Source organism: Lynx rufus, unplaced genomic scaffold, assembly GCF_022079265.1.
Source record: "Lynx rufus isolate CCGP_SWC_20201006 ecotype Redwood Valley unplaced genomic scaffold, mLynRuf1.p SCAF_20, whole genome shotgun sequence".
In the NCBI taxonomy this organism is placed as follows: domain Eukaryota; kingdom Metazoa; phylum Chordata; class Mammalia; order Carnivora; family Felidae; genus Lynx; species Lynx rufus.
Window position 1 is genome coordinate 848,938 of NW_025814835.1, and position 19,848 is coordinate 868,785.

General features: G+C 48.7%; 1 protein-coding gene across 5 annotated transcripts in view; it reads right to left on the bottom strand.

Annotated features, from left to right (window-relative positions):
- The window catches only part of ATP9B (ATPase phospholipid transporting 9B (putative)), a 257,177-nt gene that overhangs the window by 38,897 nt on the left and 198,432 nt on the right, over positions 1-19,848 (bottom strand). For all 5 annotated transcript variants that reach the window (XM_047086323.1, XM_047086327.1, XM_047086325.1 and 2 more), the window contains 2 exons: positions 16,221-16,333; positions 11,588-11,836 (listed from right to left, as the gene is read on the bottom strand). In XM_047086323.1, coding sequence (XP_046942279.1) covers positions 11,588-11,836; positions 16,221-16,333 — 362 coding nt within the window. The remainder of the gene's footprint in view (positions 1-11,587; positions 11,837-16,220; positions 16,334-19,848) is intronic.

The window sequence follows — 19,848 nt, forward strand, 5'->3', positions numbered from 1 at the left end:
AGCACAGGGGAACGTGGGTTCTGCAGCCCACCTCGGGTGGGAAAGGAAGCGCACACTGGACACGCTTTTCCTATAAAACTTCAATATAAACTGCAAATGGCCCCACACTCCCCAGGTGAAGGGCAACTGTGACGTTCTGACCCGTCAAGTGTCTCTTCCTGCCGATGCCCCATCACCTCCTCGGGCCCCCTGGTCGGGACTGCAGGCTCTACCGGAGGACTCACACCCGTGTGCCATTTACTGTACGCGTGCCCACACAACCCGCCTCAGGGAGCGGCTTGTAACCGCGTCACGTCAGTGCAGGTGCCCATACAACTATTTTTAATCATCATCGTTTCGAGGACTAAGTCTCCCCGTGACGCCAACCAGGAGTGTGACCCCTTTCACAAGACAGATGCCTTAATCACCGCCCTAATGCGAGTTGCTCAGTGAAGGGTGAACAGAGGGTCTCGCTCCGGCTTTGAGCTTTCCCACCTCGTCTCAGAGCACATTGGGAGTGCAGGGGACCTGGTCGGATTCATACTAACTCTCTCATTTCTGCAAGAGAGCAGTAGTGTTTATCCAGAAGGCCTCCTAGAAACAGCTTAAATCCAGCGATATTAAATGTAGAAATTAACTAAAATTTCAGAGGTGTTGGCGTTTGGCTCTGTTTTCTTCCTAAAGACACGTAAGCGGTTAAAACACACGTCCTCTTTGAAAGCCTGCAAGCCTCGCCTGCTGTATGAGGGACGGGAGGGGGGGCTACAAGCGTGAGGGCTGGAGACCACAGCCGCACACATGCACACGCACACATGCACGCACACACACATGCACACGCACACACGTGCACACACACAGTGAGAGTGCTGCATCCACAGCCCTGCTGTGTGGGAATGGCCACCTGGCTTCTGCCCAGGGAGGTGCGGCTACGGACGTGGACACTCCACTTGGAACCAACCCATGGACCCCCAGCCTCTGCCCGTCCCAGGTCTGTGCTCAGGGCTGGCTTGGCGGGCCTGCCCAACGCCCCCTCTCCACCATGCTACAGCAGGCCTTCTCTCCCGCCTCCACTGCTCCGGAAGGTTCCCTGGGCTGCCTAAGGTGCTGTGTCCTGGCTCCCTCCCTTGTGCTCCTCTGGGTGTACCCACTCTTCTCTGAGTGGCCATCGTGACAACCTACACTTACACGTGCGGGGGTCTGCTTGTTGGTCACGTCCCGCACCCCAACCCGCAGCACATCTGGGACTTCCACGCTGGAGGCGCTCGTGTGGCCAGCACGGGACGGTCCTCCAGCCACAGAGAGCAGAAGGTCTCTTACCCGGAGCGACTTAGGAGTGGAAAGCTGCTGGGGCACCTGACACAGGTGCCAGTGCATAAATGGGGCTGTTCTGAGCACCTGCTTGTGTGAGGCGCTCTCCCCAGTTCTGGGAAAAGACTGGTGAGCAACCCCCCCCCAGCATCACCGGGGCTGGGAGCTAAGAAACGATGGTCTCCCTGGAAGTTACCAGTCCACCTTTAGACCATTTCTTCACACACAAGACGCCAGTCATCTGAAGGAAGCACCGAGCCTTATTCTTAAGGTCTTATTATTACTGTAAAATGTTTCTTTATTTGGGGGGGGTGGGGTGGGGCAGAGAGAGGCAGAGAAAATCCCAAGCAGACTCTGTGCACTCAGTGCAGAGCCCCACGCGGGGCTTGAACCCGTGAACTGTGAGATCATGACCTGAACTGAAACCAAGAGGTGCTCGCTTAACCAACCGAGCCACCCAGGCACCCCACCTTTACTTTTTATTGTTAAGTATTAAGTATCATGCTAACGACAGGATTCTTCACACATGCCCCTTATTAGGTTGAACAAATTCTTTTATTTCTAGTTTACTGAGAGATTTTATTAGGAATGGATGTTTGATTTCAGTTAAGAGTGTTTTTCCCCCTGAAGCTACTGAAATGATTATACGGATTTTCCCCTTTGTCCTGTAGATAAATTATACTGATTGATTCATCACAGTTGAACCAACCTTGCATTCCTGGAATAAGCCCCACTTGATCATGATGTATGACCTTTTTTATTTGTTGCCAGGCTTTATCCACTCCTACTTTGTAACAGAGTTTTGCGTCTACGTTCATTAAGTGATTACGTTTCCAGTTTCTCATAATGCCTTTGTCTGGTATCAGTATCACTTTAGCACCAGAGAAGCGTTTCTTCCCCTGTTGTATTCCAGAAGAGTTTGTACAGAATTGGTATTGTTTCCTCTCAAACATTTGGTAGAACTCACCTGAAGCCACCTAGCCCTGGATGTGGAAAGGTGTGTAATCGCAAATGAAATTTCTTGACTAGATACAGGAGCTGTGATGGCTCTGGATGTTTTCAGTAACATGAGAGAGCTGGGGGAGAGGAGGAGAAATTACCGATATGTGCATAAGCATACACCCTGTTCTTTTGCTGGGCAACTGAGGCCAACACGGGTACGTGGTTTCTGGGCCCCTGGAGCAGTGCGCTTCACGGGAGGCTCTTCTGCACCGGCAAAAGGCAGATGCATAGAACAGTCTAACGGGATGATGTGCATCTACTTAATTTATTAAGCAACGTATATTGCAACCTTAACAGTGAAATAAACTGTTTAAAAAAATTTTTTTTAATGTTTATTTATTTTTGAGAGAGGGAGACACAGAGTGCAAGCTGGGGAGGGGCAGAGAGAGAGGGAAACACAGAATCCGAAGCAGGCTCCAGGCTCCAAGCTGTCAGCACAGAGCCCGACGCGGGGCTCGAACTCACGAGCTGTGAGATCATGACCTGAGCTGAAGTCGGACCCTTAACTGACTGAGCCACCCAGGTGCCCTGAAATAAACTGTTTTTAAAACAGACAAATTAGAAACAATATAAGGAACAACAGAAGGATTTTTGATTCTGCAGATTTAGTTTCAGTAGGTTGGGGAGAAATCTAGACATCGGAGGGTCTAGAACTCCTCAAATGTGTCCAAAGGCGGTCCAGGGCTGATAATGACCAGAACCATCATTCTGGCATTAAAAACAAAACTTCCCTTGGCCTTGGATGCGATGCCAGCATTTTCTGCGCTTACTTCTGTTCATAAACGAGGACACCTCTTTCAGAGAAGATGAAGAGTGTAGGTAAAGCATTAATAAGGTGCTTTAAAGTCTAGCTTTAAAATTAGTTGTTTCCATCCACACGACATGTTCCTACTTAGGTTCATGATTAAATATTTTCACTGTTGTGGTTTCGTGAACGGGACACTGTCTTCAACGTTAACAGGCTGTGGTCGATACAGAAGAGTGTACGGGTTTGTGCATTTTTATTGGGGTCTCCTGAGTCCTTGCCGAGATATACAGTCACACCATGTCTAAGGGGTAATTTTATTTTCTCGTAATAACTGTCATGATTTTTCCCTGCCGTGCTGTCTGGATAGAGCATCCGGGACAGACAGTATGAAATGGCACTGATGTTAGCAAACATCTTTGTTTTATCCTTCGCTTGGGAAGGACTGCACAGTCTATCCGGTGTGACGGTGAGTATTGGTTTAAGACAGGCAGCATGGATCACGTTAAGAAAGGTCTGTCTGTTTTCAATGGACTATTGCTGGATTTGGAGAGGAAGCTAGTGTGTCTGTTTTGATCTGGAATGGGTACTGGGTTTTAACTTAAATGCCTTTTTAAAAGTCTCTAATGGAAGTGAGATTATCAAGTGGCTTTCAACTTCTCCAGAGCCGTACGGACGCATCTCCTCGTCCGTCGTTCTTGTATCCCTGGGGAAGAGGTCACCTGGTCATGGTCATTCAGTTGTACTGTAGCTTTGTTGGCCTTACAGGATTTCTGGATCTTTGTTTATAAGATTTATGTCTGAGTTCCTTTTTTACTGTGTGTATATTTATACTGTGTGTCTCGATCAGATTTTAGAACTTAGGAGTAAGTTGGCCTTATGAAATGACTTAGAAGGCTTTGTACTATTTTCCTTGTTCCAGAAAAGTTTTGGGTGGGATTTATTTTTGGCTTAAAATAACTGGCCTATAAAACTGTCTGGTCCAAAGTGGTTTTGGCAACTTTTTGAATTTTGTTTCTGGTCTACTCAGGTTTTAGGTGTTTTAGACTCCACTTGGCTAATTTATATTTTTCCCGAACATGGTTACTTAGTGAGCTTTTCAAAAATATTAGCATTGGGGCTGTTCAATACACTCACAAAAATTCAAGCCTGTTTGTCTGGTATACACTCCTCACGTGCAAATTTTGTGTGTATGCTTAGTCTGCATTCACTGGTATTATTTACTAATTTTGCCAGTCATTTTTCCATTTTACGTAGCTTTTGAATTTATTGCCTTCTCAGCCATTCCTTTTTGTTTTCCTTTCCTTTCATTTCCTTCGGTTTTGTTTTGTCTTCTGAATTGTTTACTTGGAGGCAAGCTCACTTACTTCTCCTTACGGGTGAGCACAGCCCCCGGCTTGGCTTGCAGGGTGCTCGGCAGGATGCCCTCTGGCAGAAGCGGACTTTCGTCTGCTGACTGCACCTGCTACGGCGCGAGCAGGAGCTGTTCGGGTGTCCCCACGGAGGTCACGCCGTGTCCCTGGCCTCTCCTGACCATGGCTTCTCTCGGGTCCTATTCCCTACACTAACAGGACGTACACACAAAGCTGCTGAGGGTGGAAAGAAATTGTCAGGTCTCCGGCTCAGAATCTCTCCCAGGAGCAGGTCACGCGCTGCTGCCCGCTATCCCGGTGAGGCCCTCTCCGTGGGCAGAAGCAGGGCACGCGGCTTTCCCTGTTCCCTGGGGGTGCTCTCGGTGACGGTGTGGGCCACCTAGCACCCCAGCTCCCGTATCCCCAGCCCACAGAATGCGAAACCTTCCTGGCACTCAGGTGTGGGCTCCTTAGTAAGAAAGTTTTGGTCTCCACGTGATCTCACCTGGTCGGGCAGCCGTGTCACTACCTGAATAAAACGTGGGGGGTTAGTTTGTCACATCTTCCTCGGGTGCTGCCACGTTCCTACGGAAGCGGCTGCTGACGTGCTAGGATGTGATCCTCAGAGGTATTCCTCTGATAACTGAAGAGAGCTCAGAGCTCAGAGGCTCACATTTCAAATGGCTATTTCTAGGATTACCGAGCTTGTAGAAATTTCTAATAATGTGACTACTGACAATAATACAAAGGTAAAGAGACTTGAAATGTGAATATAAAAACTGCATTTGGAGGAAGCCTGGGCTAAATGTCAGCCGCGGGCCGCTTAGTGACATCCAACCCTTGTCACGGGCAACTTATGAACACACTGTCACCTCTCCATTCTCAGGAGCCAGTACAGGAAAGTATTCCCAGGGTCCTACCGCATGAGAGAAAACAGAATATGAGGCAAGGTCTGATCACGAATTTTTCCCTACGATTCCATTATCCAGAAACTTCTGTGCTATTACTAACGAAAAGCTTGGGGGACATCACTTTTCTCCTCTTGGCAGTTACACACACGCCTGGCAGTTCTGCTCAGGGATGCATTTCTTACCAGGCACCTTTGAAATCGTAACCTGATCACTGACCCACACATCTTCCACTGCGGTCCCACCAGCACGCTCATAACCGAATGGAGTCACAAACACGAGAGGCAAGCTGGTCGGCTGGAAAAACTGCCCCCAACAGTCACGGCGGGCCGTGCGTGCGCCTTCTCTGCTGCTCCTGAGAGCAGGGTTTCCGACGCTGACAGGGACCTGAGCCCACACGTGCTGACAAGCGCCACGGTCCGTCCCACTGTGAGGAGCACCCGCGACACAGTGAGTGTAAAACGAGAGCACACCATGCGCGGGATGGCTCGCTTTGGTAAGTCCAGAAGCAGTGCCAGTAAGGAGGCGATATTCTTCTATATTTAAATAATCCACTTGTAGTCTGGCATAAATTTTAGCCGATTCTTACCAAGAAATGTCCAGGTGAGGAGCTAACATCTACACCTGAAAATAATATGCAAACGCAGACCTCGCCTACGTGCAGGATGAGGCCACGGTGCGGACAAGAACATTGCTAGCGAGTAGCTAGTGTTCAGAAGTCAGCAGTCCTTAAAGTCACAGCCGATTGATCTTTTTGGACCAAAAGACACCAGAGCCCTTCAAGGTTTGTGTCACCATATGCCCTGATTGCTTGAGTTGACAACCTTCCAACGCCAAGGCTCTGCCCACTGAGCTCGTACCCACCAGGACTGCTCGTGACATTCAGGGTCCTGGCTTCCTCTACCTGCGCTGGACATAGGACAGCTGGAGGGGGCTGGGTTGCAACTCTGTCCAGGGATTTCCAGGCAACGCCCACCGTTCACTAAGCTGCAATTTGCTCTGCTGACGCTGTAGAGACAAAGCGACGGGCAAGTGAAACTTTCTACTCTCGTAGAGAAAATGAACCATTGATCACTTATCATAAGGAACAGGACAGGGCATCGGGGCTCCACGGGATGAATACAAGACGAGCTGCTGACACTCCAGCACTGCCACCTGCCGCACCTTAAAGTATCACCCACGTTCCACGACCACACGTTGCCACAAGTATTCAGTGACTGCACCTCAGTTTAACATGAGCTGCCCCAGAATGCAATTATTTGTATGAAACATTCACTTGTGCACACCTGCAGGGAGGGAAAAGACCCTCTGTTTGCAGGAAAATGGAAAGGAAGGCCGCTTCTGTTGTGAGGAAATGCAACTGTGACGTCAGACTCGGACACAGGAACGTTCGACTTCAGCGCGTCCTTTCGAAAGACAAAGAGGACGTGAGAGCCATGAGTACGCAGGGACCATGAGGGCGGAGCGCTGATGCAGAATCTGCTACAAAGCTCCCAAGCGGTAGCATTGCTTATTAACCACACATGTTGTGATAGGTCAACGCTGAGGTCAGACAGAAACCATCAATTGAGCCATTTCCCTGAACAAAGCTCCAGGGTGCAATATTCTAAGCACTTTATTCAATAAAAAATGCTTTTAAAACGGTGCTTTGGTGATTGGGAACACTGCCATCATCCGTCAACCTAACTGCAGCAAAGTTCAATAAGCTAAATAATGAACCATTTAGATGATTTTCCTTGGGCCTCGGGGATTTGCAAACACTGCATCAATAAAGCTCTTTAAAAATTATGACAAAGTCTATTTTTTCATTTTCAGATTTAAAATCTGTTAGGGATTTTTTTAAGTTATTTAACATGCTGCTACTTCTAATCATTGCCCAATCTCCAAAGTAGAAGGAAAATTGTAAACAAGTAAAAAATTTAATTATAAGATTAGCAGTTCTATTTAGTTCTCGTAATCTTGGAATCAACGAAATCCCTCTCTACTGTGAATTCCTAATTTAAGATTTAAAAAGTGTTAGGACTTATATAAAAAACCAAAGATAAAAAACCCTATGTATTTTTTCTTCCTTCCTTCTTTTCCTCCTTTCTTTCTTTTTAGAGAGAGCAAGGAGGGGAGAGAGGTAGCGGTGAGGGAGTGCGGGGGAGGGAGGGAGGGAGGGAGAGAGAGAATCCCAAGCAGGCTCTACACTCAGCACGGAGCCTGACGTGGGCCTCAATCCCACAATGCTGGGATCATGACCTGAGACGAAATCAAGATTCAGATGCTCGACCAACTAAGCCACCCAGGCACCCCAAAAATCCCATGTAGTTTCAGGAAATTCATATTTCTTTTTGGTAGGTATTAAGGTGAAATATGTAATATAATATTTTTAAAACAAATACAATTTTTCTTGAGAAACATCTGTGGTCTCAGCTTCCTGTGCTTAAGACTGAGAAATAATTCTTCATCCATAATCAAACGGGATTCTTGACAATTTCTAGCATGTTATAATACAGAACACGATGTATTCAACCCTTTCCTTACGTGAAAAGGATGTGGTCCATTTCCTTTACAGAGCAGTCCCGTGGCCTACACTTGTCTCCAAGTGTCCACCGGAATGCTGAGACGGCAACTTCTAGATCTTATAAATCTTAGCTATTCATCTTATAGTTTCTCCTACATTTCCTGTTACCAAATACACATATGCGCGCGCACACACACACATGCACACATGCACCAGATTCTTACATCTACGTACAGAATGTAACACTCCTGGTGTTACAGGACGCTGACACCCGGAGGCGGCTGTGCCTGAGGGAGTGGGGGGCCTGGTCCTGAACACACCCAGTCTCCTCCATACACAACGAGCTACACTCTCGAGCTTCTCGACAACCCACAGCACCACCGCTAATCCAACGTTCACAGCCTGAGCCAATACCCCCCAAATGAGAGGGCGGGGTGACACTGTGACTCACAAAAAGATGCAGTCGGTCATCACAGTTCATTAGGTATCGAAAAGGGAAAGGCTACAAACCCCAGGGCTCTGGTTCCCACTTGATGTCATGGCCTGATATTGCCAGGAGACTGGTTTCTGGATAATTACCAAGGTCTGCTCCCCACACCTCCCTGCATGGCCTGGGCCTCGGGGCCCGGCCGAGATCTGTGCACCCCACATCCGCAGGGGGAGGGGGGGGGCCCAGCTGAGACTTGTGCACTCCACACCCACGGAAGAGGGGGGGCTCGGCTGAGACCCGTACACCCCATATTTGCAAGCGGAGGGGTCCCGGCTGAGACCCATGCATCCCATATCCACGGGGGGGCTCGGCTGAGACCCGTACACCCCATATTTGCAAGTGGAGGGGTCCCGGCTGAGACCCGTGCATCCCATATCCACGGGGGGGCTCGGCTGAGACCCGTACACCCCATATTTGCAAGCGGAGGGGTCCCGGCTGAGACCCGTGCATCCCATATCCACGGGGGGGGCTCGGCTGAGACCCGTACACCCCATATTTGCAAGTGGAGGGGTCCCGGCTGAGACCCGTGCATCCCATATCCACGGGGGGGCTCGGCTGAGACCCGTACACCCCATATTTGCAAGTGGAGGGGTCCCGGAAGAGACCCGTGCACCCCATATCCACGGGGGGGGCCCGGCTGAGACCCGTGCACCCCACATCCGCAGGGGGGAGGGGGGCCTGGCTGAGACCCACACACCCGAGAAGGAAGACGAGGGTCCCAGGAGGCACAGTAAGAGCACAGCCTGCCCCCCACACCCCTGCAGCACCACGTACCCTGAGCCCAGGATGTGCCAGAGGGTGACCCAGACAGGACACCGTGGAGGTAATGGTTCAGGATCAAGCGGATTTGAGACCCTGCTTTGTCTTCAGCCTTTTTCATTCTTTTCAGTGTAAGAAAACCGAGTAATTCCAAGAGCAACAGAGTTACTGTAAAGCCGTCCAACAGTACCGGTGCTTACGAAACAGTAAGGGCTCCCTTTATCTCGTCCTCATCAACGAGAACCAAGGACGGGGCGCCTGGTGGGCGCAGGCGAAGACGCCCGGGCAGAAGTCGGGGTGCGGCACTCGGGGCGCCTGTGGGAGGACCCTGTGGGGAAGGGGTGCGAGGGACGTGACAGCGGCCACAGGAGGGAGGACGTGCGGGTGTGGGCACAGACCCCAGGAGGGGGCTCTAGGCGTGAGTTTGAGGGGGGAGAGGAGCAGCGGCCCTGGTCTGGGCTTTCCACGGCGAAAGGAAAACAACCCAACTTCTACCTTTTTGGCTGGTTTCTCACCGCCTTTAAGCTCTTACACGAGAAATGATGTGTTGCCCTAATTTCTGACTTAGTTTGTTCTGGTCACTATCAGATAATTTCTTGACTAAATAATCGAAGAAATGCCAATGTAACCAAATCCGCAAAAATGAATTTGGTTTCCGGAAAATACAGCAGTGCATAAAGCTTTGTAAAACACCACAAATCTGTAGGTGCTGTTTTCATCATTATGAAGTCACATCTTTGTTTCCACTGGGGGACCCTCGGGGGGCGCTGCCCAGGAACCGCTCAGACCACTGGCCCACCTGGCTCCTGGCTCTGGCGCTGGCAGCACGCCCTGGGAGGGGCCACGGGAAGACGGCCAGGACCCGGGGGCTCTCAGCCGTGGGGGCACCTTAGCGTGTCCCCAGAATGGAGAAGCGTCCGGCCCCACGAGGCCCACCCAACAATCACCGGTGGAACTGAGCCCGTGCGCAGAAAAAGGCAGATAAACAAAACAGAAAAAACACAATCGAGGTGTGAGCGCACCTGATGTGCAGACAGGATCAAGGGTGCCGATGTGTCCACCCGTGGCGCCCCAGGAGGCCGCAGACAAGGGCTGAGGGCACCTCTGGGAACGAGACACGTCAGGACGGTCACAACCCGCCTTCTCCCGCTGCAGGGAGAGGACACAAGCCCCTTCCAGACGTGCCAGCCTGGCCAGGGCTCCTCCGTTCAGCCCCGCAACACAGGCTGCACGGTCCTCTCTGCCCGCGGCCACAAGCTGGCTCGGCCGTTACTCCTGGGACGCCTTTCCTAACACTTTAAACTTACCGCTTACCTTGTGACTTCCTGACTGATTTTAATCGCTGAAACAGGGTGCAATGGTTCCAGGCTCTGCGGGGTACGTGTGGGAGCACCTGCCACTTCCCGTTCCCGGCTGCACAATGTGGCCCTGAGCATCCGTGGCCTCACCAGCTCCCCGATGCTGACACCCTGGCAGTAAAGCGACACCCAGTTTCCCTGCAGTGATGTTATTACAGTGGAAGGACCCTGCTCTTCTGAAATAACCTTGATAACGAGAATCACCAGGCTCCTCTCTTTAAAACATCAGACTTTTTTAAAAAAAACTGTGATTTTGGGGCGCCTGGGTGGCTCAGTCAGTTGAACCCCTGACTTCGGCTCAGGTCATGATCTCATGCTCTCAGGTCTGTGAGTTTGGGCCCCAACAGCTCAGAGCCTGGAGCCTGCTTCGGATTCTGTGTCTCCCTCTCTCTCTGCCCCTCCCCCGCTCATGCTCTGTCTGTCTCTCTCTCTCTCTCAAAAATAAATAAAGGTTAAAACACCCTGTGATTGGGGGTTATTGTATGATCCAGTTTTAGCAGGTAAAGAAACTTGTTTGCTTCCACGGTTTGATGACAGAATCATCTCTGAAGAACCCGGAGTAGAAAACAATACATAAGAGAACTGTGTTTAAAATATACTGGCTGTACAGGAATTGGACAAATTAACTTAACAATCTAAAAATCAAAAAATGATGCAAAGTTAGAAATGACTAATTTACTGCATTTAGGATTTTACTGTTTCGTTTGTCTTCTGCAGAGTTTTGAGACGATTTGCATCCCAATTCTCTTTTGAAATAGATACACTAGATCTCAATTCTGGCAAAAGAACAAAAACAAAAAACCCAAAAAGCCCTGGAAATTTACTTGGAGGAGAGAGAGGACGATGAGGCAGGAACAGCCCAAGTCTCAGCAGCTTCAGGAAGATGGGACTTGGTCACAAAAGTTCTGGATTCTCTCACGTGCTTTCCAGTAACGGACTTAGACTTTCTGGGAGATGTGGACACACTGAGACCAAGGGCCCGTCTTGGAAAGACCCTGACGCCAGGGGCTGCCAGCCGGGAAGAGCCGCGTGGCCCCTGGCCCGTAGCTAAGGCCTGCTAGAACTATGGTAAAGCTCACCTCTCACCCCGTAAGAGAACTCATTCTCGCGCCTTCTGCGCCCGGCTGAAACCCAAGGTGATGAGTTCTGTACTCTGATTCTCCAAGAGGCCCCCACTGACCTCGTCCGGGCTGGCGGCCTGGTAGGTCCGGTTCCCGTCGCTGAAGTCCTGATCTGCCTCGGCGTACTCAGCCTCCCCGCCTACACTGGCTCGGGACTCGTACACGGGGCTCACGTTGTGGCACAGTGCGATGGCCTTCACCGCTTCGTGCACTCGGCTGCTGACACTTTTTCTGACTTTGGGAGCTGAAGACTGGGCTTTTCTCGGGGGCGTTGAACTGGCATTGTTTCCGCCAGCCTGGGACTGCATCTGGTAAAATACGGAATGTCATAAAGTTGAAAATACAATATAGTTGATGCTGGAGTTATTAGCATATGCTATTTTTATAAGCTAGTTAGCTAGGGATAGGAAAAGCAGCTTGGGGCGCCTGGGTGGCTCGGTCGGGTGTCCAACTCTTGATTTTGGCTCAGGTCATGGCATCGAGCCCCACACTGGGCTCTGTGCTGGGCCTGGAGCCTGCTTGAGATTCTCTCTCTCTCCCTCTACTCCTCTCCCCTGCTCATGTATATGTTCTCAATCTCTCTAAAATAAAATACCAAAAAGAAAGAAAAAGAAAGAAAGAAAGAAAGAAAGAGGAAAGAAAGAAAGAAAGAAAGAAAGAAAGAAAGAAAGAAAAAACAAAGAAAGAAGAAACAAAGAAGGAAGGAAGGAAGGAAGGAAGGAAAGAAGAAACAAAGAAAGAAGGAAGAAAGAAAGAAAGAAAGAAGAAACAAAGAAAGAAGAAACAAAGAAGGAAGGAAGGAAGGAAGGAAGGAAGGAAGGGGAAGAACAAAGAAAGAAGAAAGAAACAAAGAAAGAAGAAGGAAGGAAGGAAGGAAGGAAAGAAAGAAAGAAGAAACAGAAAGAAGGAAGAAAGAAAGAAAGAAGAAACAAAGAAAGAAGAAAGAAACAAAGAAACAAGAAGGAAGGAAGGAAGGAAGGAAGGAAGGGGAAGAACAAAGAAAGAAGAAAGAAACAAAGAAACAAGAAGGAAGGAAGGAAAGAAAGAAAGAAAGAAGAAACAAAGAAAGAAGGAAGAAAGAAAGAAAAAAAGAAAGAAGAAACAAAGAAAGAAGAAACAAAGAAAGAAAAAAGAAACAAAGAAGGAAGGAAGGAAGGAAGGAAGGAAGGAAGGAAGGAAGGGGAAGAACAAAGAAAGAAGAAAGAAGGAAGGAAGGAAGGAAGGAAGGAAAGAAAGAAAGAAGGAAGAAAGAAAGAAAGAAAGAAGAAAGAAAGAAAGAAAAAGAAGAAACAAGGAAGAAAGAAACAAAGAAAGAAGGAAGGAAGGAAGGAAGGAAGGAAGGAAGGAAGGAAGGAAGGAAGGAAGAAAAGTAGCTCGATTTGATTATGTGGTTTGATTCGGATTCCCTTCTACAGAACAGCTATTACTACAGTTGTCATACATACCAAAATATTTGTTTCAATACTTAAAATCTGGGTGTTTCCTTTGACTAGATTCACTTGAGCCACGGCATTAACTTGCTAAGTCCTTAATAACTCATGCTGACCTCCCTCTAACAATGGGGTTCGCTGAAGAACAAACAGTAGACTTGTAAGTGCTCTCACTTTTCTTTAAAAGTGCCGTATCTCAAGGGGTATAAAGCTAAAAGCAGGAGGAAAATGCTTATGAATCTTCCTTTAGTACGATAAATTAATCCATCTCGTGACAGCCTCTGAAGTTAGGGTCTGATTTCGTGCCTAACAATCATTACACACAATAAACACTGCGTTCTGAGGAAGAACGATCCCCGTGTCAGATTTCAAAATCGTGCCCTCTCGAGGTGACTCCCCATTTACACCGTGTTTGGCTCTTGTCGCACTCAGCCGTGTCCGAGGAAGCTCACCTTCGCCAGCGAGGCGGGCGGCTACTCACTGTCCCCCATCCTGGAGGAGGAGGAGGAGGAGGATTGCCCCCCCCCCCGCCCCGCCACCAATAGGACCTCAGACATTCCTCAGTCAAGTTCACAGCCGCTCGTGAGTCCTCCCGAGACAGTGAGTCTCCCGCTCTTGGACGGCACGTGTAGAGCCGCTGAACCATGAACATTCTGCCCATCAAATTACAGGGTTGTCTAATGAAGGGTTTGCCTGTTCGGCACAGCAGCTGGCACTCAGACCCACATCTGCGTGCTGCTCACATGGCTGCGTCACAGCAGAGACCACGGCCGACTCCCCCTTATGAATTATGTCATGTTTATTGATGGCTGTATGATTTAATTTCACACAAATGCCATTAAAGATTATGCCCTCCATCACCAAATGCTTCCAGTGGGGAAATACAATCAGATTACGAAAGATCTGTTACCTTACACTGGACCTGGTAGACTATTATCATCTTAATAAAAAGACAGAATCTAAGGAATAAAATCAATTTTACATAAAAAGTACTGTCTAACCAACAGATAGCTAACAAAAAAGGTTTTTAAAAGAACTCTTACATGGAAATAAGTATTAAATATTTGTTGTTTTTATACAGTGACTTTATCCTTTCTGCTTTTGATTCTTCTAGTAAAATAGCTTATTTGGAGCTATTAAAATCATACTAATGGATAATGTAAATTAGTTATTTTTAAAAATTTTTTTTTAACATTTATTTATTTTTGAGACAGAGAGAGACAGAGCATGAACAGGGGAGGAGCAGAGAGAGAGGGAGACACAGAATCGGAAGGAGGCTCCAGGCTCTGAGCCATCAGCCCAGAGCCCGACGCGGGGCTCGAACTCACGGACCGCAAGATCGTGACCTGAGCCGAAGTCGGACGCTTAACCGACTGAGCCACCCAGGCGCCCCAGTTATTTTTTAAAAAAAAGATGTTCCCCGGTACTATTTCCAACTAGACAAAGATTACTAGAAGAGAAGTCTTTTTTCCTTTTCCTTTTTAGATTTTCCTTCTGTTACTAAATATTCTAGGTTACACAATACTTAGCCACCCAGGTGGCTCAGTCAGTTAAGCGACCAACCCTTGATCTCAGCTCAGGTCATGATCTCGTGGTTCATGAGTTCGAGTCCCGCACAGATCCCCCTGCCTGGGATTCTCTCTCTCTCCCACTCTCTCTGCCCCTCCCCTGCTTGTGCTCTCTCTCTCTCAAAATAAATAAACACTCAGAATACTCTGTCTTGAAATGAGTGACGTCCAACTCAGTAAAGCGTTTGGTTTCCAGTTTGTACCTGAGCTTGCGTAAGTGATCAGTACATACGATAAACTTACACGCATCATGGTTCTCATCTGACAGCGTCTTGAAAGTAAAGTATACGATATTCTAGTAAGTGTTACAGAAGAAAGAGAAGGTTTTCACAAACTAAACGCAAGGCAGACAGTCCACTGGAATCTGGTCAGAGCAGAAAGCACTCGGGGCAGGTGTGAGGAAGACAGGTCGGAAGCATGACGGTCAACACAGACGGTCCACAGCCTCCCAGAGGGCCCAGGGGAGCCTGTGGACACGTGAGCCCCTCGTCGTCGGTGGGCGGGCGACTTGGTCCTCTCCCTGACATACTACGTGGTGACTAAACCCTACCAAAGACTGGCGAGGAGGCAGAGAAGCAGCCTCGGAAGCGGTGACTGGTCCTCCGTGGCAACCGCAGCCTTCAGTGCGAGGACCCTAAACAGACACCCCAGGGTCGTGAGGTGCGGTTACACAGAATCAGTAGGTCCACACGAGCGCAACACACATACTACCTGGGAACAGTCTGTGGGAAGGAACCACGCAGCCTGAAAGAAACTCTGGAAAATGGTCTATGTCTGCCGTCCCTCCGCTCGTGATCTGTGATCTGTGCACACACAGGGCCCCGTGGGCCCGACGTCGGGACCTGGAGCGTCAGGACCGTCCCAGGCCACACCACACATGTGTCGCTTGCAGATCCCGCCGCCTACAAAGTGTCGGGCAGGTGCTGTGACTACTGGGCTGCAACCTTGTGGGAAAGCAAGTAATTCCTCTTCCCACAACCTCAGCTCCTGAGGCCCCGGTGAGAAGACGAGACTTAGGTCATGTGCCCCTCTCCCACAGAAACGTCCTTACGTAATCCAGATACAGACCACACATTTACAGACGGAATAACGTGATATCTGAGGTTCACTACAAACACGGTGAAGGACAAGGGCTATGGATGAAACAAAACCCGCTGTGCGTGGACACCTGCTGACGTGGACGACAGGGCGACGGGCTCACCACGGTACGGTGTGCCCACTGCTATTTATGGAAAAGGCAAAAAAGTATGAGGAAGTCTTATTAATTATGAAGGAAAACAGAGGGACTGTTAAGAAACACATTTGAGGGAGCACCCGGGGGGCTCAGTCGGTTAAGCATCCGACTTCAACTCAGGTCATGATCTCCCTGTCTGTGAGTTCGAGGCTCACGTGGGGCTCTGCGCTGACAGCTCGGAGTCCGGAGCCTGCTTCGGATTCAGTGTCTCCCTCTCGCTGCCCCTCCCCTGCTTGTGCTCTCTCTCTTTTTCTCAAAAACAAACATTAAAAAAAAAAAAAATAATAATAATAATAATAATAAAATAAAATAAGTCCAGAAACTGCTTCTTGATTTATAAATTAGAACCGAACGTTTTGGGACATTCAAAGAAGTCTGCCGATTTCTGCATCAATAGACACAACAGCTCAGGCTGGCTTCCGCAGACCGACCGCGTCCGCGCCAGGGTGCGCGAGCTCACCTGTGGGCACGGATTCCTGAGGTGGCCCTGGATCTCGTCCATCGTGTCTGCTCCATAAGACACAGTCCCCAGGTGCAGCCGCTTAAACACCATCTCGTTCTGGGTGAGGGTTCCTACGACAGGAGCGGCGAAGACGAGAATCAGTGCGCACACAGGAGGCCAGCAGGCCGAACACAAGACTTCCCCACCCACGTTTCCACCCGCGGGCGGACGCTCTCCTCCCTGCTCAGGCTTCCCCTCAGCACACTCTGGAATTCCAGCACCCAAACTGTCCTTTGCCGAGGGCCAGCGTCCGTCCTAGCTCCCTGAAGACAGGGCACACTCCGCCTTTCAGTTCACGCGTGTGACCTGGCCCACATGTGGGTCCTGCACGTTCTGAGACAGGCAGGGAAGGGGAAGACACGGCCGGTCTCCGGAGTTACACCTGAGGACGCCGCCTGAGAAAGACATCAGCCAGTCCCAAATCAGCAGGCCTATTGGCTTTTTAAAAACCCAATTTTGAAAAATTAGATATTTTCCATTGAACAGAAACAGGTGCATTTAAGCCTTCGCGTCCATCTGTGTCACGTGGGGCGAGAGCACGTGGGCAGGAAGGCACATTCTCCCGAGCTGGGTCTCCGACCAGTGCCCTCCGCAGATGGGGAGGACCCTCCAGAGAGACAGTCAGGGGTCACCCCTGGGGACTGCCGGTCCCCGTGTGCCCGCCACTAACGTGTGCCTGCACACAAGTAAGTACTTCACTCCCGGCGTGTGAGGAAGGCAGTCAGGGGAGGAGCACAGGTCAGGTTTATGAGACTCCGGGGTCTGGCTTCCTATCAGAAACGTATACAGCCAAATACAGTGAGTAACCTCATGAAAGGCAGTGAGACAGAACATTACTTCAAAAACATGGTGAGTTTTCATTAAAAGTGACACATAAATTCACCTTGTTACACATCATGACTCTGGAAACCCCAAACTCTGTGAATATATATCACTTGATATAAAAATATACATAGAACATGTGCATACAATTTTTGCTTACTTGCTCTTGGGGACACGTGGACGCCTGTGAACGTGTTTGTCACGTGCTGCAATGACGTGCTGTCACACAGCCTCCCTGGGCTTTTCTGCACTTACTTCAAGGCACACGGAAGGATCACCCACGGGCTGAGGTCGTTATAAACGTGAATATGAACAACCCCATTGCCGATCGGTGATAATAAAAGTTGGGCTTTCCACACGGCTACGAGACACCCACAAGATATTAACTGATTTTTGCTTTCTTTGCCACACGTGACATTGAAAATACAAAGCGTTTTCCTATCTACCCCTGACTCCACACACATTAGTGAGAACTAGCGTTCAAGACAAAATAGGTCATCCAACTCGGAACTCCCACCAGGACACAAAGGCCACTTGAACGTGACAAGTAAGAGGAAAGCCCGTGCTGCCCGTCACGGTGTTAGGGGTGGCTCCGTCAGTCCTCCTGCACGAGCGGACACCATACAACAGACCTTCATGCATTTCAGAGAGCAGCTACTCTCACGGGTGCTTGTCTTATAAACTTTGTCTTTAACCCTTTTAATACCTTGAATAAATGGAACCCAAGTTTCCTGAAGTCAAAATTATGTGAGAAGTACAGTTTTTGGGTTATGTCGTCATTAAATAGAATTAGCTTAAAATAGTGGCTTACGTTAAACAACGTAACTAAAAACAAGTCAGCCTCCAAATGAAATAAGGGAAGTTCTAGAAATGATTTCTATCAGAGATTTGAGATGAAAACGACAGTTCTCCTATCCGAAATCAAGACAATGAAATCATACGTTAATTCCTATTAGAATAAGCACAAAGTTCACCTCTATTATGTGTGCCCGGATGAGTTCTCTGAAAAATTATTTAATGTTGCTCTAATAAAAAATGTTTTACTTATCAGACTGACACAATCAGAGAATTTCCTGTTGACATTTTTTTCTCTGATACACACTGAACGTGAGACGGGTTTACAAAGGGCTGCGGTGATGAGGCAGTTCAGAAGTGGGACTGTGACGAATAATTCTTCTCCTAACCTGACTTCTTACTAGCGATTCTATGTATGTGGCAAAGAGAAGGATACCATGGCCTGACAGTGCCTCCCAGGAGTAAACTGTTATTTCTTTAGGTCTTTAAACCGCTAGATGCAAGTCACAGAAGACCCCAAGTAAAGAGATGCGTCTTCTCCTCCGCTCGCTGTCTTACGCCACAGGGACCGCGGGGACAGGCACTTGGAGCGCGAGTTCACTCCGCGCTGCTACTGTTTCTGTATTAATCGTTCACCCCTTCTTGTCTTTGTAAACACCGAAGTAAAATTGACATATACTATCTATTTCGGGGCCACCGTCTAGTGATTCAGTATTCTGCACTCCCCAAAATGATCTGCAGAAATGCGGTTACCACCGGGCACCATACGGAGTTACTACCGGACCATCGGCCACGCTCCCCGTGCTGCACTGTTCGTCCCCGGGATGTACTTATTTTGTCACTGCAGGTCTGTCCCTCTTCATCCCCTTCACCTGTTTCACCCTCTGGCCACCACCTCTGTGTCTGGGGAGTCTGTTTCTCTATTGTTTGTCTGTTTAGATTACACACGTTTGAGTTTCTCTGACTTGTTTCCCTTGGCAGAATACCCTCTAGATCCACCCACACTGTCGCAAATGGCAAGGTTTCATTTTTATGGCCGAGTAGTATTGTATATACACACATCTTCCTCACCACTCATCTGTCGGTGGACACTTGGGCTGTGCCCGTGTCTCGGCCACTGTAAATAACGCTGCTAGAAACACAGGGGTGCAGACGGCTTTCTGAATTCGTGTTCTTGTTTTCTTTGGCTAAATACCCAGAAGTGCGACTACTGATCACATGGTAGTTCTATTTTAAATTTTTGAGGAACCTCCACACGTTCTCCAGAGTGACTGCACAGTTGGCATTCCCACCAACAGTACAAGAGGGTCCCCGTTTCTCCACATCCTCAGCAACATCTGTTGTTTTCCTGAGTTGTTGATTTTAGCCATTCTGATGGGTGTGAGGCGGTATCTCATCGTGGTTTTGATTTGTGTTTTGTTGATGAGTGATGTGGGGCATCTTTTCATGTGTCTGTTGGCCAGGTGTGTGTCTTCTTTGAGAAATGTCTATTCGTGTCTTCTGCCCATTTAAAAAAAATTTTTTTAATGTTTTTATTTATTTTTAAGACAGAGGGAGTCAGACCATGAGCAGGGGAGGGGCAGAGAGAGAGAGAGAGTCACAGAATCTGAAGCGGGCTCCAGGCTCTAAGCTGTCAGCACAGAGCCCGATGCGGGGCTCAAACCCACGAACCGCGAGATTGTGACCTGAGCTGAAGTCGGATGCTTAACCGATTGAGTCACCCAGGCGCCCCTGCCCATTAAAAAAAATTTTTTTTGATGCTAAGTTGTCTAAGTTCTTTACCTATTTGTGGATATTAACCCCTGTGAGACGGTGGATGTGAAAATACCTCCTCCCATTCAGTAGCTGCTCTTCCGTTTTGTTAGCAGTTTCCTTCATTGTGCAGAAGCTTTTCACTTTGATGAAATCCCACTGGTCTATTTTAGTTTTTGTTGCCCTTTCCTGGGGAGACAGATCCAAACAAATGTTG